The sequence below is a fragment of the Tachyglossus aculeatus genome, chromosome 14 (genome assembly GCF_015852505.1).
Source record: "Tachyglossus aculeatus isolate mTacAcu1 chromosome 14, mTacAcu1.pri, whole genome shotgun sequence".
Taxonomy (NCBI): Eukaryota; Metazoa; Chordata; class Mammalia; order Monotremata; family Tachyglossidae; genus Tachyglossus; species Tachyglossus aculeatus.
In genome coordinates this window covers 18,329,606-18,355,345 of record NC_052079.1, presented here as the reverse complement: position 1 = coordinate 18,355,345, position 25,740 = coordinate 18,329,606, and the positions used below count along the sequence as shown (strand labels likewise).

The 25,740-nt window shown below is 47.4% G+C and overlaps 1 protein-coding gene across 1 annotated transcript in view; it reads left to right on the top strand.

Annotated features, from left to right (window-relative positions):
• Nucleotides 1-25,447, top strand: part of MDM1 (Mdm1 nuclear protein) — a 36,042-nt gene extending 10,595 nt beyond the window's left edge. Inside the window, exons 6-15 of the mRNA XM_038756560.1 lie at nucleotides 1,616-1,722; nucleotides 1,804-1,903; nucleotides 6,524-6,562; nucleotides 6,948-7,123; nucleotides 10,645-10,920; nucleotides 12,617-12,765; nucleotides 14,306-14,418; nucleotides 18,657-18,861; nucleotides 21,128-21,199; nucleotides 24,887-25,447. Of these exons, the coding sequence (XP_038612488.1) occupies nucleotides 1,616-1,722; nucleotides 1,804-1,903; nucleotides 6,524-6,562; nucleotides 6,948-7,123; nucleotides 10,645-10,920; nucleotides 12,617-12,765; nucleotides 14,306-14,418; nucleotides 18,657-18,861; nucleotides 21,128-21,199; nucleotides 24,887-24,996 (1,347 nt within the window). The 3' untranslated portion in view covers nucleotides 24,997-25,447. The remainder of the gene's footprint in view (nucleotides 1-1,615; nucleotides 1,723-1,803; nucleotides 1,904-6,523; nucleotides 6,563-6,947; nucleotides 7,124-10,644; nucleotides 10,921-12,616; nucleotides 12,766-14,305; nucleotides 14,419-18,656; nucleotides 18,862-21,127; nucleotides 21,200-24,886) is intronic.
• The last annotated feature ends 293 nt before the right edge of the window (nucleotides 25,448-25,740 follow it).

Here is a 25,740-nt window from a genome sequence, read left to right as displayed (position 1 = left end):
CCTCCTCCAGGAGGCCTTCCCAGACTGAGCCCCTTCCTTCCTCTCCCCCTCGTCCCCCTCTCCATCCCCCCATCTTACCTCCTTCCCTTCCCCACAGCACCTGTATTTATGTTTGTACATATTTATTACTCTATTTATTTATTTATTTTACTTGTACATATCTATTTTGTTAGTATGTTTGGTTTTGTTCTCTGTCTCCCCCTTCTAGACTGTGAGCCCACTGTTGGGTAGGGACTGTCTCTATTTGTTGCCAACTTGTACTTCCCAAGCGCTTAGTCCAGTGCTCTGCACACAGTAAGCGCTCAATAAATACGATTGATTGATTGATTGATTCTCTGGGCCTCAGTTCCCTCATCTGTAAAAGATCAGTCAATCAATCAATCAATCAATCGTATTTATTGAGCACTTACTGCGTGCAGAGCACTGGACTAAGCGCTTGGGAAGTCCAAGTTGGCAACATCTAGAGACGGTCCCCACCCAACAGTGGGCTCACAGTCAATCAATCAATCAATCAATCGTATTTATTGAGCGCTTACTGCGTGCAGAGCACTGTACTAAGTGCTTGGGAAGTCCAAGTTGGCAACATCTAGAGACGGTCCCTACCCAACAGTGGGCTCACAATCTAAAACCAAACATACTAGAGTGTGAGCCCCCCGTGAGACAGGAACTGTGTCCACCCTGATTTACTTGTTTCCACCCCAGCGCTTAGAACAGTGCTTGGCACATAGTAAGCGCTTAACAAGTATCATCATTTATTTAATTAATAAGGTTGCATAGTAACGTGCAGTAAGAGTTGGGTGCCTCATTCTGTTTCCAAAATCTCCTCCTAGAAATGGAGTCCTCAAACTGTGGTTACATATAAGTGGCAATTTACTGGCCTTCTCATTTCAAAGCAAGCTAGATGCCGTTTTAAAATTAAGCCTGGTGTTCTGTTTCGCTGTTTCTCGAAGTGTCTTTTGAACATCAAAGTATAAAATCCAATATATTTCATCATATATTACATGATAAAACTATAATATAAGAGAAGCAGCATGACCTAGTGGATAGAGCAGGGGCCTCCGGACCCGGATTCTAATCGCAACTCCGCCACATGTCTGCCGGGTGACCCTGGACGAGTCACTTCACTTTTCTGGGCCTCAGTTACCTCATCTGTAAAATGGGGATTACGACTGTGGACCGTGGGACTCTGTCCAATCTGATTACCTTGCATCTACCCCAACGCTTAGAACAATGCCTGGCACGTAGTAAGCACTTAATAATAATAATAATGGTATTTGTTAAGCACTTACTATGTGCAAAGCACCGTTCTAAGTGCTGGGGGGGATACAAGGTGATCAGGTTGTCCCACGTGGGGCTCACAATCTTAATCCCCATTTTACAGATGAGGGAACTGAGGCACAGAGAAGTGAAGTGACTTGCCCAAAGCTTATCTTTTAGACTGTGAGCCCACTGTTGGGGAGGGCCTGTCTCTATATGTTGCCAACTTGGACTTCCCAAGCGCTTAGTACAGTGCTCTGCACACAGTAAGCGCTCAATAAATAGGACATTGATTGATCAGAGAGCATAATTAAAGAAAATCAAAATGCTGAAGGGGTTTAAATGATTTCCATTTCAGAGTCAGACGGAAGACGGGTCCGTGGAGCAAGGACGAGCAGAAACGGAGGCAAAGGAGCCTAGCCAACCAAAACATAAAGTTACTCCCTGGAAACTCAAACGGCTTGGGTACGTATGCCGTTGCAATTATAATCGGTACCCGCAGACCCGCCGGCTAGGAATCTGTTTAATTCCTTCTCTCTGTACCAGGAAGGAGAACACGGAGTACGGATCCAAATTTTTATCCCCAGCTCTCTACTTCTACCAAGACGGGGCTTGGATCCGGGCGAAGGGAAAGGCGACGGACCAAGTGAGTGGCCGTAAACTCTCTAAGCGCGTCCTAAGTGCTTAGGAAAGCTGAAGTCAGGCCCCGAGCAGGGACGGAGAACGAAGCGTAACTTATCCGGCCCTTTTCAATCAATCAATCAATCAATCAATCAATCAATCGTATTTATCGAGCGCTTACTGTGTGCAGAGCACTGGACTAAGCGCTTGGGAAGTCCAAGTTGGCAACATATAGAGACAGGCCCTACCCAACAGTGGGCTCACAGTCTAAAAGGGGGAGACAGAGAACAAAACCAAACATACTAACAGAATAAAATAAATAGAATAGATATGTAAAAGGAAAATAATAGAGTAATAAATATGTACAAACAAACAAGCTTTTCAAATGAGCAGCGTGGCCTCGTGGAAAAAACACGGGCCCGGGAGACATAGAGGACCTGGGTTCTAATCCCGGCTCTGCCACATCATCATCAATCGTATTTATTGAGCGCTTACTATGTGCAGAGCACTGTACTAAGCGCTTGGGAAGTACAAATTGACACATGTCTGCTGGGTCACCTAGGACAAGTCATTTCCCTTTTCTGGGCCTCAGTTCCCTCGTCTCTAGAATGGGGATTAAAACTGTGAGCCCCATATGGGATATGGACTGTGTCCAACCTACCCCAGCGCTTAGTACAGTGCCTGGCACGTGGTAAGTGCTTAATAAATATTATTTTTAAAAAAAGAATAATCATAAGTAGCGTAGGCTCCCTCATCTCCTTGCCCTTCACCGCCAAACTTCCCAGCTTTGGAGTCTTTTTTTTAATGGTATTTCATGAGTACTTACTATGCGCCTGACACTGTAATAAGCACTGGGGTACATACAAGCTAATCAGGCTGGACACAGTTCGGGTCTCCCTTGGGACTCGCAGTCTTAATCCCATTTTACAGATGAGGGAACTGAGGCCCGGAGAAATGAAGCGACTTGCCCAAGGACTCACAACATCATCATCATCATCATCAATCATATTTATTGAGCGCTTACTGTGTGCAGAGCACTGGACTAAGCGCTTGGGAAGTACAATTTGGCAACATATAGAGACAGTCCCTACCCAATAGTTGGCTCACAGTCTAAAAGGGGGAGACAGAGAACAAAACCAAACACAGTAACAAAATCAAATAAATAGAATAGATATGTACAAGTAAAATAAATCAATAGAGTAATAAATATGTACAAACATATATACAGGTGCTGTGGGGAGGGGAAGGAGGTAAGGCGGGGGGAGGGGGAGGAGGGGGAGAGGAAGGAGGGGGTTCAGTCTGGGAAGGCCTCCTGGAGGAGGTGAGCTCTCAGTATTTATTATATTAATGGCATTTGTTAAGAGCTTACTATGTGCAAAGCACTATTCTAAGCACTGGGGGGATACAACAAGGTAATTAGATTGTCCCACATGGGGCTCACAGTCTTAATCCCCATTTTACAGATGAGGTAACTAAGGCACAGAGAAGTTACGTGACTTGCCCAAAATCACACCAGCTGCCAAGTGGTGGAGCTGGGATTAGAACCCGTGACCCCTGACTCCCAAGCCCGGGCTCTTTCCACTGAGCCACAACCGCTTGGGCCGCGACTTGCCCAGAGTCACACAGCAGACGTATGGCAGTGCCGGGATTAGAACCCGCGACCTTGTGGCTCCCAGGGCCGTGCTCTGTCCACCATGCAAGAGTTTGGAGAACAAGCCAGAGGTTTAAAGGGTCCCAACAAAACCGTGAGGACAGAGCCAAGGTCCGCCCTTTCCTCTCCATCCCAACTGCTACCCTGCTCATTCAAGCTGTCATCCTATCCCGTCTGGACAACTGCATCAGCCTTCTCTCTGATCTCCCATCCTCGTGTCTCTCTCCGCTTCAATCCATACTTCATGCTGCTGCCCGGATTGTCTTTGTCCAGAAACGCTCTGGGCATGTTACTCCCCTCCTCAAAAATCTCCGGTGGCTACCAATCAATCTGCGCATCGGGCAGAAACTCCTCACCCTGGGCTTCAAGGCTGTCCATCCATCCCCTCGCCCCCTCCTACCTCCCCTCCCTTCTCTCCTTCTCCAGCCCAGCCCGCACCCTCCGCTCCTCTGCCGCCGATCTCCTCACCGTTAGGCCTCGCTCTCGCCTGTCCCGCCATCGACCCCCGGCCCACGTCATCCCCCGGGCCTGGAATGCCCCCAATCCCTCTGCCCACCCGCCAAGCTAGCTCTCTTCCTCCCTTCAAGGCCCTGCTGAGAGCTCACCTCCTCCAGGAGGCCTTCCCAGACTGAGCCCCTTCCTTCCTCTCCCCCTCGTCCCCCTCTCCATCCCCCCATCTTACCTCCTTCCCTTCCCCACAGCACCTGTATATATGTATATATGTTTGTTCGTATTTATTACCCTATTTATTTACTTAGTTACTTGTACATCTCTATTCTATTTATTTTATTGTGTGAGTATGTTTTGTCTTGTCGTCTGTCTCCCCCTTCTAGACCGTGAGCCCACTGTTGGGTAGGGACCGTCTCTCTGTGTTGCCGACTTGTCCATCCCAAGCGCTTAGTCCAGGGCTCTGCACACAGTAAGCGCTCAATAAATACGATTGATGATTGATTGATTGATTGATTGACAGAATTGAAGTTGAGGTTACTGGAAGTTGTGTGGCACAGTTAGTGCCGCTGAGTCAAAAGGGGGCAGTGTCATGTCGGAAATGAAAGGACTCAGTGAAAGCTGGCATCTAATTTGGGGTAAAATCTGAGCCAGGGAAGAGTCACCGTTTATAAATCAATCATCAATCAACGGTATTTAGTGAGCAGTTACTGTGTGCAGAGCACTGTACTTACTGCTTGGGGGAGAGTAGGCTGTGACTCTTCTAGAGAGCAGGCTCTTCTAGACTGTGAGCCCACTGTTGGGTAGGGACCGTCTCTATATGTTGCCAACTTGTACTTCCCAAGCGCTTAGTACAGCGCTCTGCACACAGTAAGCGCTCAATAAATACGACATTGATTGAGGACTGGCTAGGGAGCCGGAAGGACGGGCTCCACCACTTAATAAAATAATAATCATGATGATGGCATCTATTAAGCGCCTACTATGTGCAAAGCACCGTTCTAAGCGCTGGGGAGGTTACAAGGTGATCAGGTTGTCCCACCGGGGGCTCACAGTCAATCCCCATTTTACAGATGAGGTAACTGAGGCCCAGAGAAGTGAAGTGACTTGCCCAAAGTCACACAGCTGACAACCGGTGGAGCCGCGATTTGAACCCCTGACCACTGACTCCAAAGCCCATGCTCTTTCCACTGAGCCACACTGCTTCACATAATAATAATAGCATTTATTCAGCACTTACTATGGGCAAAGCACTGTTCTAAGCGCTGGGGAGGTTACAAGGTGATCAGGTTGTCCCACCGGGGGCTCACAGTCAATCCCCATTTTACAGCTGAGGTAACTGAGGCCCAGAGAAGTTAAGTGACTTGCCCAAAGTCACACAGCTGACAACCGGTGGAGCCGGGATTTGATCCCCTAGACCACTGAGCCACGCTGCTTCACTTAATAATAATAATAATAGCATTTATTCAGCACTTACTATGTGCAAAGCACTGTTCTAAGTACTTCTCAAGCGCTTAGTACAGTGCTCTGCACACAGTAAGCGCTCAATAAATATGATTGATTGATTGATTGATTCTAAGCACTGGGGAGGTTACAAGGTGATCAGGTTGTCCCACGGAGGGCTCACAGTCAATCCCCATTTTACAGATGAGGTAACTGAGGCCCAGAGAAGTGAAGTGACTTGCCCAAAGTCACACAGCTGACAACTGGTGGAGCTGGGATTTGAACCCCTGACCACTGACTCCAAAGCCTGTGCTCTTTCCACTGAGCCACACTGCTTCACTTAATAATAATAATAATAATAATAGCATTTATTCAGCACTTACTATGTGCAAAGCACTGTTCTAAGCGCTGGGGAGGTTACAAGGTGATCAGGTTGTCCCACGGGGGGCTCACAGTCAATCCCCATTTTACAGATGAGGTAACTGAAGCCCAGAGAAGTTAAGTGACTTGCCCAAAGTCACACAGCTGACAACCGGTGGAGCCGGGATTTGAACCCCTGACCACTGACTCCAAAGCCCGGGTTCTTTCCACTGAGCCACGCTGCTTCGCTTGTCTGCTGAGTGACCTTGGGCAAGTCACTTCACTTCTCCGGGCTTCAGTTCCATCATCTGTAAAACGGGGATTCCAACTGCGAACGCTCCGTGGGACCGGGGCTGCATCTAAGCTGATTAGCTTGTATCTCTCCCAGCACTTAGAACAGTGCCTGGCACATAGTAAGCTGTAAAAAAATACCACAATTCTTATTATTACAGTACAACAGAATTGGTAGACCTGATCCCTGCCCGCAAATGGATCAAATTGCATCTCATTGAGGTGTATTAAGGCATTGTAAGGCTCTGCACACAGTAAGCGCTCAATAAATACGATTGATGATTGTAATTGAGCAGGTTGTTTGATGACTGAAAGGTGCGACTAGGAGAATTGTCGCCCCACGTAGCGTGTGTCTAAGTTACGGCATGCCGGCACTGATGTGCGCGTCATTGATTCCTGTGACGATGTTACTAACTTGTTGTTTCAAGTTTGTTTCTATATTCCTCCCCGTAGGGTTTTCAAGGCACCTTAAATTCCATGTGGTATAATGAGGTTGGTTGCCTGTGAGTTTTTCAAAAGTGTACTAGCGTGTGTATCATCCGTGCAAGCTAAATCAATGAAAGCGAAAAAGAGGCCCGTCTTTATGATATTCTTAGTCGCTGCACCGTTTCTTTAGTCTGCTGAACGAATAACAGGCCCCGTGAGCTTTGGCTTGGCCACCCAATGCCACCTGCTTAAATGCGGATTGTCTGTGTTGTGTTTTGGCTAATCTGCTTTGATTTTGTTTTTTTTTCTCCTTTTGGTGTGTGTCGTGCTTTTTGCTGAGATGTTCCATAGTGGCTGTGCTCTGCTTTGGGGGGAATGTTTATTTGCAAAAACATAAAAAGCTTTCTTCTCGTAGCGGATAACAGAGCGCCTTTGGGTTCTTCCTGCTTAGGTGAGAGAACTCCGGGAGAAAGCCGAGGCTTATAGGAAACGAGGACAGGGAACCCATTTCTCCCGGGATCACCTGAACCAGATTCTCTCAGAGAACAATCGCCTCTGGGATGTGTCTTCCTCCTCTAGCTCCGAAGAGACCATCAGCAACAACATCAGAGCCCTAGATCTTGCCGGGTAAGGAGTTCTTTATGAAAATGGAGCAAAAACGTACTTTAGCTCGGAAGTAGAGCAGCCCAGAAATAATAATAATAATGATGATGGCATTTATGAAGCGCTGACTATGTGCAAAGCACTGTTCTAAGCGCTGGGGAGGTTACAAGGTGATCCGGTTGTCCCGCGGGGGGGCTCACAGTCTCAATCCCCATTTTACAGATGAGGGAACTGAGGCCCAGAGAAGTGAAGCGACTTGCCCAAAGTTGGCGGAGCCGGGATTTGAACCCGTGACCTCTGACTCCGAAGCCCGTGCTCTTTCCACCGAGCCACGCCGCTTCTCCCGGGAGGCAGAGGACCTGGGTTCTAATTCCGGCTCCTCCACGCCACTGCTGGGTAGCTTTGGGCGGGTCACTTTACTTCTGTGTCCATCAGTTGCTTCATCTGTAAAATGGGGATGAAGACTGTGAGCCCCGTGAGAGACTTGGACTGTGTCCACTAATTAGCTTATCTCGACCCCGGCGCTTAGTTCAGTGCCTGACATGTAGTAAGCACTTAAATACCGTTAAAAAAAGAAAGCGGCATGGGGGAAATAGATGACTTTCTTCCAGAAAGTGAACCAAATAGAATCCTCTGCTTGTACACCACAACCGCTGTTCAATTGCATGCTGAGATAAATTAATATAAGGGAGCTATCTAGTTTACCGTAATCGTCATCATCAGTGGTATTTATTGAGCACTTGTTGCGTGCAGAGCACTGTACTAAGTGCTTGGGAGGGTGCCGAGTTGGTAGACAACAACAAGCGACCGGTCTCACTTACAGAAAATTGGAAATTTCTGTTTCTTCTAAAAAATCTTTGCACAAAGGACAATTGATGACATTACTGTCGAGACGAATCACGACCACCACGAGGAATGCCCGTGGAAAAATTAAAAAACGCCGCACGTCGCTAACTCACCCCGGATGTGCTAGCTGTATCGGTGTTTCTGTTTATCGTTGCTTACTGGCGTAGGAGTATTGCGGTACCCCATTTCTCTTGAATATTAGTTTACCGTTCACTCCGAAAAGCAGCTCGGTGTGGGCAAGGAAAGTGTCCGTTTAGTGTTAGATCGTCCTCTCCCGAGCGCTTAGTACAGCGCTCTGCACCCAGTAAGCGCTCACTAAATACGATCGCTAGAAAGGACAGGTGTTGTGTGCATCAAGAAATATTCAGTTTAAATAAAACTGGATCTTAAAACTGGATAGCATGTCTGTTTTTGGTTCTAAATCAGAGAAGGGGCCCCTTTTTGGAAATAAAAAAAAAAATTCACCTGACAACGCGACCACAAGATTGACCGCCGTCAGTAATAATTGGAAAGATGACTCTCCTTCCCTGAGCCAAAATTGGAACCGTCTGGCTTGCATGAGCCCGCAGAGAGATCAAACACATCCTCTTTTGGGTACAGAAAACGCGTATTCAGGTTGGGAAACTGAGAAATCCCGCGAGTAAGCAACAGGGGTTAAGGGGTTTTCTGATCGCATGACTGGAGGTGCGCGTTGGAGGAGAGGAAAATTTGGGTTTCTGTGGGCATGGAAACCTGTACATATTTATGTGTGGTGATGCGGTCGTCGTCTCAGAAGGTGACAGTGAGACTCATTCGTTCAGTCAGCCATATTCATTGAGCGCTTACCGCGTGCAGGGCGCTGTACTGAGCGCTTGGAAAGTACAATTCGGCAGCAAACGGGGACAATCCCCGCCCGAAACAGGCTCACAGGCGTTAAAGCTGAAACGCGAACCCAACCTAAAATGGCCAGATATTCCCGTTAATAGTTGGAGAACCCGCTAAGAGAATAGGCGTGTGGTTTAATGGAAAGGTTGGGAGACGGGAAACCAGGCTTCCAGTCCCAACTCCACCGCCGCCGACCTGCTGTGTGACCTTGGACGAGTCACTTAACTTCATTCATTCAGTTATATTTATTGAGCGCTCACAGGGTGCAGAGCGCTGGTACTAAGCGCTTGGGAGAGCACAATACAGCACAGTCACATTCCCTGCCCACCACGCGCTTAAAGTCTCTGCGGCCTAGTTTTCTGGTCTGTAAAATGGGGCTGGTAATTAGCTGCCCCTCCTTGCTTCTCAAGGATGGTGTGGAAGTGTAAACGGGAAAAATCAAAGTTGGTGGTATCAAAAAATAAGGTGGTATACAGGTAACTCCCCTATATTACGTTGTCATATATATGTGGCCAATTTGTACTTCCCAAGCGCTTAGTACAGTGCTCCGCACACAGTGAGCGCTCAATAAGTACGATTGATGATATTACTTTATCCCAGCATAAAATTGAACAGGACGCAGCAGAATCAAAAGTAGAAGGTTCTGTGTGGTTCGCTTTCTGAAAGAAATTCATCTTCCGCCACCCCCGGGCTTTTTTTAATGGTGTTAGGAGCTCATGACACGTCACGCACTCTACTAAACACGGAGGCAGAAGGAAGGTAATCGGGTGGGCACAGCCCATGTCCCCTATGGGGCTCACAGTCTTATATCCCCATTTTCCAGATGAGGTACCTGAGTCACAGAGAAGTGGAACAGCTCGCCCAGGGCCACACAGCAGAATCAGGATTGGCCTTATTTTGATACCAACTCATCTCCAACTACATGGTCCCAGAGCGAAGTATCGGAAGTAGGGAGGCAGCGTGGCCTAGCGAAAAGAGCAAGGGCCGGGAGTCAGAGGACCTGGGTTCTAGTCCCGGATCTGCCCACTGTTGTCTGGGTGACCTTGGATGAGTCACTTGACTTCCCTAGGCCTCAGTCCCTTCATCTGTAAAATGGGGATTAAGACTGTGACGGGGGGACAGGGACTGTGTCCAACCCGATTAGCCTGTGAGCCCACTGTTGGGTAGGGACTGTCTCTATATGTTGCCAGTTTGTACTTCCCAAGCGCTTAGTACAGTGCTCTGCACATAGTAAGCGCTCAATAAATACGATTGATGATGGCTTGTACTTGCCGTGTCGTACCTGATTAGCTTATATTAGTACAGCACACGGCACGTTAGCGCTTGACGAACGCCGTAAAAAAAGTAACATCGTAACGGGCTTGCCCGTCGTGTACGTGTTCAAGAAGTGAACGCCCAAAGTGAAGTGATTTAAAATTACTCAAAAGCTGACACACAACTGTAGCCTTCTTTCCTCTCCCCCTCGTCCCCCTCTCCATCCCCCCGTCTTACCTCCTTCCTTTCCCCACAGCACCTGTAGATATGTATATATGGTTGTACATATTTATTACTCTATTTATTTATTCATTTATTTATTTATTTATTTATTTATTTATTTATTTATTTTACTTGTACATTTCTATCCTACTTATTTTATTTTGTTGGTATGTTTGGTTCTGTTCTCTGTCTCCCCCCTTTTAGACTGTGAGCCCACTGTTGGGTAGGGACCGTCTCTATGTGATGCCAATTTGCACTTCCCAAGCACTTAGTACAGTGCTCTGCACATAGTAAGCGCTCAATAAATACGATCGATTGATTGATTGATTAGGCTAAAGCTGTTTTCTTCAACTTTCCAGGCTTTCTCCACACCAGGGGTCCGCTGCAGAAGAAGAAAGGACGGCTTCCGAGGAAGCCAAGGCGCGGAATTCGACGGGAAAGTTGGGCCCGTCGGAAGCCGCCACTGTCCCGTCTAGACGGAGGTTAGCCTGGAGTGCGGGTGACGGTGAAAGGGTGCCGCACCACTCACCAGTCGACGGAGAAGAAGAGGAAAATAAAAAAGAAGGCGTCGAGGAGGTGGAACGTTTGGGAGAAAAGGATCGAAACGCTCAGACAGACGATACCAAGGAAGACGGGTGAGGATTTTAAAGTTGGGAGTTCGGGCTAGAAGTCAGTTGTCCCGTCCTTTGAATGCCTCCGCTTGTACTCTCCCAAGCGCTCAGTACGGTGCTGTGCACGCAGCAAGCGCTCAATAAATACCATTGATCGACCCATGTATTCGCAGAGCCCGTTGGGGTGGTTACAGAGCCCCGGGACCGATCATTTTAAGATCGGAGAAGCAGCGTGGCTCAGTGGAAAAGAGCCCAGGCTTTGGAGTCAGAGGTCATGGGTTCAAACCCCGGCCCCGCCAGTTGTCAGCTGGGTGACTTTGGGCAAGCCACTTCACTTCTCTGGTTTTGTTCTCCGTCTCCCCCTTTTAGACTGTGAGCCCACTGTTGGGTAGAGACTGTCTCTATATGTTGCCAACTTGTACTTCCCGAGCGCTTAGTACAGTGCTCTGCACACAGTAAGCGCTCAATAAATACGATTGATTGATTGAGTACTCTATTTTACTTGTACATACCTATTCTATTGATTTTATTTAGTTAGTATGTTTGGTTTTGTTCTCCGTCTCCCCCTTCTAGACTGGGAGCCCACTGTTGGGTAGGGACCGTCTCTAGAAGTTGCCAACTTGGACCTCCCAAGCGCTTAGTACAGTGCTCTGCACACAGTAAGCGCTCAATAAATACGATTGATTGACTGATTGATTGATTCTCTGGGCCTCAGCTACCTCATCTGTAAAATGGGGACTAAGACTGTGAGCCCCGCATGGGACAACTTGATCACCTTGTAACCTCCCCGGCGCTTAGAACAGTGCTTTGCACATAGTAAGTGCTTAATAAATGCCATTATTATTATTTTAGCTTCACTATGAGTAACTACAAGTAACATGGTTTGTTTGGAAGCCAAAAAAAGAGGCTCTTTAAGAAGGGCTAATCATGGTTCCATGACTGAAAATTGAAAATTCTTTGCCCCCGGGCTAGTGAGGTTTAGACTCCAGCAGGCTTTAGTGATGGCAGACTCACGGTTCATTCCTTGAGAAAAGAGCATTTAAACTGGTTGCTTCCTGCATTTTTGGTTGACTTGGGAGCAGCGCTGGCTCAATCCAGGGTATTTATTGGGCACTTACTGTGTGCAGAGCACCGTACTAAGCGCTTGGGAGGGGACAACCCAGGAGGCAAAGGATCCCTGCCAATATTCTGCAAGGATACGTATTCAAAATTCGCATCAGGTGGATGCTCGGCTTGATAATAATAATAATAATGGCATTTGTTAAGCGCTTACTATGTGCAAAGCACTGTTCTAAGCACTGGGGAGGGGGATACAAGGTGATCAGGTTGTCCCACGTGGGGCTCACCGTCATCATCCCCATTTCACAGATGAGGTAACTGAGGCTCAGAGAAGTTAAGTGACTTGCCCAAGGTCACACAGAAGACATGTGGCAGAGCCGGGATTCGAACCCATGACCTCAGACCCCAAAGCCCGGGCTTTGAGCCACGCTGCTTCTCCGATTGATTCGAGGGGTCATAATTCCGGCTGCCTCCGGAAAGAAACTGACCGGAGTTCCCCCGTTCCCCTGTACCGGATCACTGAAGCGCTCCGCGCACCGTAAATGCTCGGTAAATCCGATCGCTCGATCGATCGGAAGTTCGAGCCGCCGTCCTCCGAGCGGCACGCGCGTTGTAGAGATGGCATGCTAATCGCACCAGTGTGTTTGGTCCTGTTTTGCAGAGAGAATGCTTCACTCCACAGTGCTGGGCTAGATAGATCAGATTCTCCTTCTGTATCCTCAGGAAAAGGGGGCAGACTTCCGACTCCGAAGCTCAAAGACCTCGGGGGACCTCAAAGAACGCATCATGACCTTACTACTCCAGCCGTCGGTAAAGGGGGAAGGATTTCTGGTCATCGCGGCGCGTTTCCGCGCGGCGGTCTTTAGCGTCCCGCCAGCCTGCTCGCCGTGCGCCCCGATTCCCTTTGAGCTCGCCCCCCGACCCCTTTCCCGCGTCCTCCCCCTCCATATCCGCCACCGCTCTCCCCGCTTCCACGGCCTTTCGATCGTTAGGTTCATCCCATCGGATTTATTGAGCGCTTGCTGTGTGCAGAGCGCTGTGCTAAGCGCTTGGTAGCCCCAGACTGAGCCCCTTCCTTCCTCTCCCCCTCATCCCCCTCTCCATCCCCCCATCTTACCTCCTTCCCTTCCCCACAGCACCTGTATATATGGTTGTACATATTTATTACTCTATTTATTTTACTTGTACATTTCTATCCTATTTATTTTATTTTGTTGGTATGTTTGGTTTTGTTCTCGGTCTCCCCCTTTTAGACTGTGAGCCCACTGTTGGGTAGGGACTGTCTCTATATGTTGCCAATTTGTACTTCCCAAGCGCTTAGTACAGTGCTCTGCACATAGTAAGCGCTCAATAAATACGATTGATTGATTGGTAGACTACAGTGGAACAATAAACAGATACAGTCCCTGCCCAAACGAACCTATAGCGAACCACTGCTTTGCGCATAGTGAGCGCTTAATAAATGCCATTAGACTTAATAAATGCCTTTTAGACTGTGAGCCCACTGTTGGGTAGGGACCGTCTCTATATGCTGCCAACTTGTACTTCCCAAGCGCTTAGTCCAGTGCTCTGCACACAGTAAGCGCTCAATAAATACGATTGAGGATTGTTATTATTATTAAGGTCACATCTCCTCCAAGAGGCCTTCCGTGGTTTTTCCCGGCTCCCTCTCCCTTCTCCGCAGCACTTACTTACATTATCAATAAGAGGCAGCACGGTGTATCCATCCACGGTGTCCTGTCCACAGGCCTGGGCGTCAGAAGGTCGTGGGTTCTAATCCCGACTGTCCCACCGCCTGCCGTGTGACCTTGGGCAAGTCGCTTCACTTCTGCGTGCCTCAGCTCCCGCATCTGGAAAATGGGGATTGAGACTGTGAGCCCCACGTGAGACAGGGACCGCGTCCAACCCCATTTGCCGTTATCCACCCCAGCGTTTAGTACAGGGCCGGGCACGTAACAAGCGCTTAAATACAATAATTATCATTTTTATTATCGGGCAAGTCGCTTCACTTCTGCGTGCCTCAGCTCCCGCATCTGGAAAATGGGGATTGAGACTGTGAGCCCCACGTGAGACAGGGACCGCGTCCAACCCCATTTGCCGTTATCCACCCCAGCATTTAGTACAGGGCCGGGCACGTAGTAAGCGCTTAAATGCAATAATTATTATTTTTATTATTTCTACTAATGTCTGTCCCCCCCCCCAAGACTGTAAGCTCGTTGCGGGCCGGGAACGGGCCAGCCGACTCGTTTGTACCGCGCTCTCCCCAGCGCTTAGTCCAGTGCTGTGCACACAGTGAGTGCTCTGTAGACACCACTGATGGATCGTAACCCCATTCTCTTCATCACCCCAGGAGGTGCAGTTCTCGTGTCGCCGACCAAGCGGAAGCCTTCCTACCCAGAGCCCAGGAAAGACGCGTCCATTTTTGACCTCTCGGGAAGCAGTTCAAAGAGCAAGCTCAGCAGGGTAAGGCGAAGCCCAGCATATCGGACTCTCCCTTCCTCCTCCCCGTCCCGTTTGAGGAAACAGACGCTTCGTCTTCTTTCCCTCGGGAACCTGTATAATATAGGTAGATATGGATGTGGAGAGGCTAAGTTCAAGTGAACTCTTCTCAGACCTCTGCAGCAAACAAAAACTCATCATCATCATCATCAATCGTATTTATTGAGCGCTTACTATGTGCAGAGCACTGTACTAAGTGGGAAGTACAAATTGGCGACATATAGAGACAGTCCCTCCCCAACAGTGGGCTCACAGTCTAAAAGGGGGAGACAGAGAACAAAACCAAGCATACTAACAAAATAAAATAAATAGAATAGATATGTACAGGTTAAATAGAGTAATAAATATGTACAAACATATACACATATATACAGGTGCTGTGGGGAAGGGAAGGAGGTAAGATGGGGGGGATGGAGAGGGGGACGAGGGGGAGAGGAAGGAAGGGGCTCAGTGTGGGAAGGCCTCCTGGAGGAGGTGAGCTCTCAGCAGGGCCTTGAAGGGAGGAAGAGAGCGAGCTTGGCGGATGGGCAGAGGGATTGGGGGCATTCCAGGCCCGGGGGAGGACGGGGGCCGGGGGTCGATGGCGGGACAGGCGAGAACGAGGTACGGTGAGGAGATTAGCGGCGGAGGAGCGGAGGGTGCGGGCTGGGCTGGAGAAGGAACTCCTCACCATTGACTCTAAAGCAGTCAATCCCCTTGCCCCTTCCTACCTCACTTCACTCCAACTTTCTCACTTCGCTTCCGTCTTCTCTCGCCGCCGACCCCTAGCCCACGTCCTGCCCTGGAAAGCCCTCCCCTCCTCAAATCCAACAGATAGTTACTCTCCCCCTCTTGAAAGTCTTATTGAAGACACATCTCCTTCCAGAGGCCTTCCCATATTACCTGTGTATATGTTTGTACATATTACTCTATTTATTTTACTTGTACATATCTATTCTATTTATTTTGTTTTGTTAGTATGTTTGGTTTTGTTCTCTGTCTCCCCCTTTCAGACTGTGAGCCCACTGTTGGGTAGGGACTGTCTCTAGATGTTCATTCATTCATTCATTTGTATTTATTATTTATTTGTATTTATTAGGTCCTTGCCTAATCAGTATGAGCAATGCAGTAGTGTGGGAGACTTGTACTTCCCAAGCGCTTAGTACAGTGCTCTGCACATAGTAAGCGCTCAATAAATACGATTGATGATGATTTATTGAGCACTTACTGTGTGCAGAGCACCGTACCAAGAGCTTGGGAAGTACAGGTCGGCAACATATAGAGACGGTCCCTACCCAACCACGGGCTCACAGTCTAGGAGGGGGAGACAGACAACAAAACAAAACATGCAAACAGGTGTCAAAATCATCAGAACAAATATAATTATAGCTTGAGCGCTTACTGTGTGCAGAGCACTGTACTAAGCGCTTGGGAAGTACAAGTCGCCCACACTACTGCATTGCTGATTAGGCAAGGACCTAGAAACAGGGCCCTCCTGCCTTTTAAATGTGTGGGCTATTCATGCCAACTTGTACTTCCCAAGCGCTTAGTACAGTGCTCTGCACGCAGTAAGCGCTCAATAAATACGATTGATGATGATGATGACGATGATTTACCTGTATATATGTTTGTATATATTTATTACTCTATTTATTTTACTTGTACATATCTATTCTATTTATTTTATTTTGTTAGTATGGTTGGTTTTGTTCTCTGCCTCCCCCTTTTAGACTGTGAGCCCACTGTTGGGTAGGGACCATCTCTATGTGTTGCCAACTTGTCCTTCCCAAGCGCTTAGTACAGTGCTCTGCACACAGTAAGCGCTCAATAAATACGATTGATTGATTCCCAGACTAAGCGCCCCATCCTCTTCTCCCACCCACTTCTGCGTCACCCTGACTTGCTCCCTTTGTTCTTCCTCCCTTCCAGCCCCTCAACACTTCTGTACAGATCTGTCATTTATTTGTATTGAATGTCTGTTTCCCCCTCTGGACTGTAAGGTTGTTGTGGATAGGGAATTTATCTGTTTTTTTGTTCTATTGTACTCTCCCAGGTGCTCAGTACAGTGCCCTGCACATAGTAAGCCCTCAATAAATACGAATGAATTCCTGTAAGTAATCAGAGCTGGTGGCATTTTCCCGCTGTCAGGATGGTGGCTGAAAAGAGAGCCCTCGAGCATTCATTCATTCATTCAATCAATCGTATTTATTGAGCGCTTACTGTGTGCAGAGCACTGTACTAAGCGCTTGGGAAGTACAAGTTGGCAACGTAACATTGGGAGCATTAACATTGGAAGAGGATAAAGATGCAGAAGGCAGGCTGGCCTAGAGGAAAGAGGACAAGACCCGGAGTCGGAAGACCCCGATTCTAATCCCTGGCTCGCTGGCCTGCTTGCGTGACTTTGGGCAAGTCCCTTAACCTTTCTGGGCCTCAGTTTCCTCATCTGTAAAATGGATGAACGAGATCTTCTCCCCCGTGAGCCTCAGTGGGAAACAGGACTTTGATCTTATCTTGCATTTCCCCGAGCTTGGTAGAGAGTTACGGGAAACATCAAGGGCTTACGAACAAGGAAGTCGCCCTGTTTGGGTTGGCGTAAATGTTTATTTTCACAAATGCCATTATTATTATTATTATTATCTGTGGACAAGGAATGCGTTGCTTCTTGAGTCTCTGCTTCCCAAGGGTGCGGTATTGAGTGTACTACACGTGCCGGAAGAGGATTCGATTCAATTCCTGTTTTCAGGGCTCATCATTAAATTGAATTCACCTCTCTGGCTCAACGGCATCCTTTCTCGTAAGCTAATTGATAGCTTCGATGCTTTAATTAGCGGAACGCAATGCTAATGATAGATTATTCTAAGGAGTGTTTTTCTTAATGTTCCAGAAAGTTGTCTGGTCCTGGTCCTAGAGAATGTGCCAGTTTTTCCTTCCCATTACCCTTCCTTAATTGGACCAGGTAATGGATGAACCCGGGACTAATGGCTAATTATAAAAACAGTAGTGGTGTTTAAGCACCTACTATCTATCGAGCACTTGGATGGATGCAAATAATTCAGTTGGTCACAGTCTCTGTCCCACATGGGGTCCAGTCTAAAGGGGAGGGAGAACTAGTATTGAATCCTTATTTTTAGACCGTGAGCCCACTGTTGGGTAGGGACTGCCTCTATAGGTTGCCAACTTGTACTTCCCGAGCACTTAGTACAGTGCTCTGCACACAGTAAGCGCTCAATAAATACGATTGATTGATTTCCCATAAGAGGAAACTGAGGCACAGAGAGGCTAAGTGACCTGGGGAAGGTCACAAAGCAGCAGGCAGGTGACTCTCAGGGCCGGGCTCTTTCCACTAGGCTGCTTTAAGCTGGTCATATTTTGGTTCCGGTGGAGTCCGTGGCCGGTATTATTATTATTATTTCACCCCATCTTCAGCCCTCGGATGCTGTATGTGTCTTTTCAGTTCTTGATTTGGCCCCCCTCCAGATGTAAAGATTCTTTTAGACTGTGAGCCCACTGTTGGGTAAGGACTGTCTCTATATGTTAACTTGTACTTCCCAAGCGCTTAGTACAGTGCTCTGCACAAAGTAAGCGCTCAATAAATACGATTGATGATGATGATGCTCTAGCTGTCTCTCCCAGTTGAGTGGAAGCTATGTGTAGCCCCACGCGAGACAACCTGATCACCTTGTATCCTCCCCAGCGCTTAGAACAGGGCTTTGCACATAGTAAGCGCTTAACAAATGCCATTATTATTATTATTATCTGTGGACAAGGAATGTGTTGCTTCTTGAGTCTCTGCTTCCCAAGGGTGCGGTATTGAGTGTACTACACGTAGCAAGTGCCCAGATCCTCCTCTCCCAACCCCCATCTCCCAACCCCCATTAAGCGCTTAGTACAGTGCTCTGCACATAGTAAGCGCTCAATAAATACGATTGATGATGATCTCCCTGCTGCTCTTTTTATTTTATTTTATTTTGTTAGTATGTTTGGTTTTGTTCCCTGTCTCCCCCTTTTAGACTGTGAGCCCACTGTTGGGTAGGGACTGTCTCTAGATGTTGCCAATTTGTACTTCCCAAGCGCTTAGTACAGTGCTCTGCACATAGTAAGCGCTCAATAAATACGATTGATGATGATGATGATGATGATGCTCTCCCCCCGGCTCTGCTGCCGCTGCGTCTGTCTGACAAAAACAGGGCAAAGCTCAGCCCAGGCCTCGTGTTTTGTTTTAGAAAGAAAACGTCTTGGTAGCCGCTTCTCCAACTGCCGGGGTGAAAACAGTGGATCCCCTTCCCCTGAGGGAGGAGGTCGAGGCACCCGGGTCCGCCGAAGCCCCTCTGCCCACCTCAAGACCGCCGGCCCCCCGGGCTCCGTCTCCCCGGCATCCATCTCGACGCATCCGAGGGTCCCTTCGGGATCCGGAGTTTCAACACAACGGTGATGGTCCCCTCGCTCGTCTTCGGAAGCTGGTTGTCCTAGACTGGGGCTGAGGCCTGGGCTTTCTGGGGAAACCGCTCGGTCAGATTATTCTGGGCCTGAAGCTTGTACTTCCCAAGCGCTTAGTCCAGTGCTCTGCACACAGTAAGCGCTCAATAAATGCGACTGAACGAATGAATGAATGAAGCGGATCCGCAGACGGGAACATTGTTCCTGTTGCAAGGGAAGGTCGGATGGGGAAGCAGTGTGGCCTGCTGGATAGAGCAGGGGAGTCAGAAGGACATGGATTCTGATCCCAGCTTTCCCTATCCAAAACGGACCTCTTTATCTCCCCACCCGAACCCTGTCCTTCCACTGACTTTCCCGTCACTGTAGACAGCACTGTCACTCTTCCAGTCCCACAAGCCCATAACCTTGGCGTTATCCCTGACTCCTCTCCCTCCTTCAACCCCCGTATTCAATCTCTCGCTCAATCCTGTCCGGTCAACCTTCACAAGGCTCCATTCTTCACTCTGCTGCCCGGATCGTTTTTTCTACAAAAACGTTCAGTCCCCGTTTCCCCACTCCTCAAGAACCTCCACTGGTTGCCCATCCACCTCTGCATCCAACAGAAACTCCCCACCACTGGCTTTAAAACACTCAATCCCCTTGCCCCCTCCTACCTCACCATGCTACTCTCGTATTACAACCCAACCCACTTTGCTCTTCTAATGCCAACCTACTCACTGTATCTCCATCTCATCTATCGCACCACCGACCTCTCGCCCACGTCCTGCCTCGGGCCTGGTACGCCCTCCCTCTTCATATCAATTTACTCTCCCCACCTTCAAAACTTTACCGAAAGCCCATCTCCTCCAAGAGACCTTCCCTGACTAAGCCCTCATCGCCTCTTTTCCCACTCATCATCAATCGTATTTACTGAGCGCTTACTGTGTGCAGAGCACTGTACTAAGCGCTTGGGAAGTACAAGTTGGCAACATATACAGTCCCTACCCAACAGTGGGCTCACAGTTCCCACTCCCTTCTGCCTCACCCTTTATTCTCTCCACCGCCCCACCTCAGCCCCATTTCTATACCGATCCGTAATTCATTTATAACGTCCATCTCCCCTTCTAGACTGTAAGTTTGTTGTGGGCCGGGAGCGGGTCGGTTATATTGTCGTGTTGTACTCTCTCAAGCGCTCAGTACAGTGCCCTGCGCACGTTAAGTGCTCAAGAAATACTATCGATTGACTGAAGAAATACTAGTCGTGCTGCACTGCACGGTATACAGGGTGAGGCAGAGGCTGGAAAGTGTAGCAGCATCAAGCGTTGACTGATGCCGTGGGTGGGCACAATCTGTGAGTCCGTTGTTGGGTAGGGACCGTCTCTATATGTTGCCAACTTGTACTTCCCAAGCGCTTAGTACAGTGCTCTGCACACAGGAAGCGCTCAATAAATACGATTGAATGAATGAATCATATCTACTTGTGCCAACATGTGAATCTACCTGTGTCCACTTGTGAATCTCTGTACACCAGATTTGTGTTGTGGAAGGTCATTCCCTAGTTCTTCCATTGGACTTAATAATAATAATGATGATGGCATTTGTTAAGCGCTTACTATGTGCTAAGCACTGTTCTCAGCGCTGGGGGGGATACAAGGTGATCAGGTTGTCCCACGTGGGTCTTAATCCTCATTTTACAGATGAGGTAACCGAGGCTCAGAGAAGTTAAGCGACTTACCCAAGGCCACACAGCCGGGATTAGAACCCATGACCTCTGACTCCCAAGCCCGGGCTCTTTCCACTGAGCCACGCTGCTTCTCTGAGCCGGATGGTTTAATGAAAACCTGTTTTCATTAAACCCCCCTTTTAGACTGTGAGCCCACTGTTGGGTAGGGACCGTCTCTATATGTTGCCAATTTGTACTTCCCAAGCGCTTAGTACAGTGCTCTGCACATAGTAAGCGCTCAATAAATACGATTGATGATGATGATGATGTTTTACTGCAGAACTGGGCTTTCTATGGCAGTCCAACGGTGGTATTTATCTGTTGCTTCCTATGCAGAGAGCACCGTACTAAACGCTTAGGAGAGTGCATTACACTGGAGTTGACGGATACAATCCCCGCCCAAAGCCTAGAGTCCGAACAATGTCAATCAATCGCTTGTATTGATTGAGCGCTTAGTGCAGAGCACTGTACTAACCACTTGGGAGAGTGCAACGCAACAATCAGCAGATACATTCCCTCCCCGTAACGCGTCCGTTCTCTGCGTTTTTCTTTTAGGAAATCTTATGAGTCCAAGGATACCCTCCCATTTCCAGTTACCACGGCGTGACGAACCTTGTAACGATGAAGGTATTTGATTAAACCTGGGAAAGGTTTAGACGTTAAGCCCGTTGTTGGGTGGGGACCGTCTCTGTATGTTGCCGACCTACACTTCCCAAGCGCTTAGTACAGTGCTGTGCACACAGTAAGCGCTCACTAAATACGATTGAATGAAATGGCTGGTAACACTGTCCATTCTATAGAAGCGGCAGTTGCGAAGTGGCGATCCTCAGAGCAATCAATCAATCAATCGTATTTATTGAGCGCTTACTGTGAGCAGACTGTCAACTTGTGTCGTTCCCAAACGGGAATCGATCTCTGTCCATATCTTTCTCCCTTACACTTTCGGGAGCAAAAACGAATTTCCCTCCAGCGCCTATGAACAATTTCAGCCATCCCTCGATAGTCATTCATTCATTCAATCGTATTTTTAGACTGTGAGCCCACTGTTGGGTAGGGACTGTCTCTATATGTTGCCAACTTGTACTTCCCAAGCGCTTAGTACAGTGCTCTGCACACAGTAGGCGCTCAATAAATACAATTGATGATGATTTATTGAGTGCTTACTATGTGCAGACCACTGTACTGAGCGCTTGGGAAGTCCAAGTTGGCAACATCTAGGGACGGTCCCTACCCAACAGCGGGCTCACAGTCTAGAAGGGGAAGACAGAGAACAAAACCAAACGTATTAACAAAATAAAATAAATAGAATAAATATGTACAAATAAAATAGAGTAATAAATATGTACATCGTGAGGGTGTTGCGGGCGGGGACCATGTCTACCAACTCTGTTGTACTGTAGTCTTCCAAGCGCTTAGTACAGTGCTCTGCACACAGTGAGCGCTCAGTTAGTATGATTGATTGATTGATTGTGTTAATATGTTTGGTTTTGTTCTCTGTCTCCCCCTTCTAGACTGTGAACCCACTGTTGGGTAGGGAGTGGCTCTATATATTGCCAACTTGGGCTTCCCAAGCGCTTAGTCCAGTGCTCTGCACACAGTAAGCGCTCAATAAATACGATTGATTGATTGATTGATTGAGTCCAGTCGGCAGTGCTGGTGTGTGAGCGCCCTCTTGTGCATTCCATCGGCATTGAAGTTGAGCCATAGCCTGCTGAAAAATGTAAATAATAATAATCATGATGGTATTTGTTGAGCGCTTACTATGTGCAAAGCACTGTTCTAAGCGCCGGGGAGGTTACAAGGTGATCAGGTCATCCCACGGGGGGCTCACAGTTTTAATCCCCATTTTACAGATGAGGGAACTGAGGCACAGAGAAGTAATAATAATAATAATAATAATAATATTGGCATTTATTAAGCGCTTACTATGTGCAGAGCACTGTTCTAAGCGCTGGGGAGGTTACAAGGTGATCAGGTCATCCCACGGGGGGCTCACAGTTTTAATCCCCATTTTACAGATGAGGTCACTGAGGCCCAGAAAAGTGAAGTGACTTGCCCAAAGTCACACAGCTGACAGTCGGCGGAGCCAGGATTTGAACCCCTGACCTCTGACTCCAAAGCCCGCGCTCTTTCCACTGAGCCACGCTGTTTCTCTAGTACAGTCTATTACAATTACTGAAAAAGTGAAAAGCAGCGTGGCTTAGTGGAAAGAGCACAGGCTTGAGAGTCAGAGGATGTGGGTTCTAATTCCGGCTCTGGCACTTGACTGCTGTGTGACCTTGGGCAAGCCACTTCACTTCTCTGGGCCTCAGTCACCTCATCTGTAAAGTGGGGATTAAGACTGTGAGCCCCATGTGGGACAACCTGCTTACCTTGTATCAACCCCAGTGCTTAGAACAGTGCTTGGAACATAGTAAGCACTTAAATACCATAATAATAATTATCATTATTAAAAAGCTAAAGGACTAAGCCAATGAGAGGCGTTTGTAAGTGAAGGGTTGAAAATTGAGGGCAAGATACGTTCATTACAGGGGAAGAAAACCTCTTAAATATCATTATACTTCACACCTCCTTTGTGGGCCCATTCTGAATTCTTGCAGAGCTTTAGAAATCTAACTGTGAGAAGCAGCGTGGGCTAGTGGAAAGAGCACGGGCCTGGAGGTCGGAGGACCTGGGTTCTAATCTCTGCTCCGCCACTGTGCTGCGTGACCCTGGGAGAGCCACTTAATTTCTCTGTGCCTCAGTTCTGTCATCTGCAAAATGCGGATTAACACTGTGAGCCTCATGTGGGGTATGGACGGTGTCCATCCTGATTACTAAGCGCTGGTGTAGATACAAGCTATAGTGCCTAAATACTTAGCAAATATTACTTTGAAAAAAAGGGGGAGGAGCTGTTATGAGGGGAATTAAGTCTAGTAGTGGAGGGAGCAAGAGGGAAAAAAAGAGAAGAAAGGAGAGAAGGAAGAGCATGGTAAGAGGGTACTTGTTTGTATTTTAAAAACAATTAATGTGTTTGTTAAGCGCTTACTGTGTGCCAGGCATTTTTCTAAGCACTGGGGTGGGTATAAGCAAATCAGATTGGACACAGTCCCTGTCCCACATAGGAATTGTATACTTGGTTGCTTCTGTTTCTTATATTGTCCTCTCCCAAATACAGCATGCAAAAGTCACTCGGAATTAATGCCCTCATCCCCACCCTCTCTCTATATCTGCTTCCCCATCCCTGCCCTTGCTAACCCCAATTTAACTAAACCCTTCCCTGCTCTGTCTCTCATCCTCACCCTCCTGCCCCTCCAGCCCCCTCCAAGGGGCTGATACTGTCTACGATTAAGTGGCAGGAAAACAAATTCTCGTATTTCCTCCTTACAAAAAGGACGGGGCAATTCTGTGAGTAAATGTGGTGGTTTCCTTATCTTATTTCTTAGGCTAGGAGCCTCTCCCCTCACCCCCCCACTCCGGCGGGAGGGACCATGTCTAATCCCCCACTGGTATATTCTCTCCCAAGCACTCAGTACAGTGCTCTGCAATTGGTAAGCGCTTAAATAATATCACTCATTTCGTTAATAAAAATGTCTTTTCCAACTCTTGTTTCAAGTCAGGAACTTTAACCATGGGCTACGATCTCAAACTCAGAAGCATGGTTTTCTCGCCACGGGTGGCCTTCTGATATTAAACATCCATGCTATATTTGCTTATATCCATACACATTAGAACATGCGTGTTGTTTTTAGGAAAATAACCCCCAAAACATTTCTGGATTAAACCAGGAAAATCATGGGCTGGGGCAGGATTGCCTAGGGCAGGTAGGGGTGGTCTTTGGACTCTGGAAAGCAGCGCTTATGGACCTGTTGGAATGCAAAGGAAAATACTGATTTAATATGAAATTGTATCCTTTTGAAACCTAAAACTATTTGGGGAACTATGCTAACTATTTTTAAAAGGGATAGGTAGTATCGGTTGTGACTGATTTACTCAAAGATTGGTGCTTTTGCCATTTACTTTAAATACTTTAAATAAATACTTTAAATAAATATTATACTAACTTTCACCCGGCAATCCTGGCCTAGTGGATAAAACTCAGGCCTGGAAGTCCACTTGTCTGCCGTGTGGCCTTAGGCAAGTCACTTCACTTCCCTGGGCCTCAGTTTCCTCATCTGTGAAATGGGGATTAGGACCGTGAGCCCCACGTGGGACATGGACTGTGTCCAACCCGATTAGCTTGAATCCACCCCTGCACTTGGTACAGTGCCTAGCACTTAAATACTATTTAAAAAAAAATCACAAATGTAATATTTGAAATTCTTTGTGTTACAGATGACAGATTGTCCCAGATCTCTGCTCACTCTGCAGCTTCTAGCCTTCTGGCTCTTCAGACTCTGGCTCGGGCTCAGAGAAGGAAAGAAGGTTTTTGGAACAAAAAATAATGATTTGTACACCTGGATTTTTTTTTTTGGATACTGTTTGTACGGTATTTTTTTAATCCAAGGAATTTCAGGGTGTAGTATTTTTTTTTCTGTAGGGGGGATATTCTTTTACAGTAAGCATTTCAGTCTGCTCAACCTGTTAAAGAGTATTCTTGGGACACACGGGGAGATATAGATGCATTTTCACTGGAAAGAATTCCCATTCCACTAGTAAAGAGTGGTGTACTACCATAGATTTGAGATGTGGCAGTGAATATTCAGAACAGGTCACTAGGAATTAAGGTGAAAAGGAAGAAATGTGGTTGAATTGTGTGTAATTTTCTTTCCCTTTGCACTTAAATTCTAAATGTCAGAAAATGAGCTTTTTGTCTATACAACTTTCAGTTTTGGTTTTCCACTTTCTACTCTTCTGGTAGCAAATACTGTTTTATAAATAAAGCTAAGTGTGATGTTGGCCAAAACCTGAGCTGTCTATTCATTTTAATTGATAGAATGGTTTACATAACGAGTGCTTTTTTTTATTTTGCGTCTGACTTGTTCGAATACCATCCTAACTTGTTCAACAGTAACTTTCTCAAGTGTCTTAAATGCTGCTCCTCCCAGAGGGTTAGTTTAGTGTTTGTTGATAGATTCTGCCGTGAAGCGTTTCTGCTACGCGATCAACAACTATACCCCGGAAGAACATGAAGCTGTGAAGCGTTTCTGCTACGCGATCAACAACTATACCCCGGAAGAACATGAAGC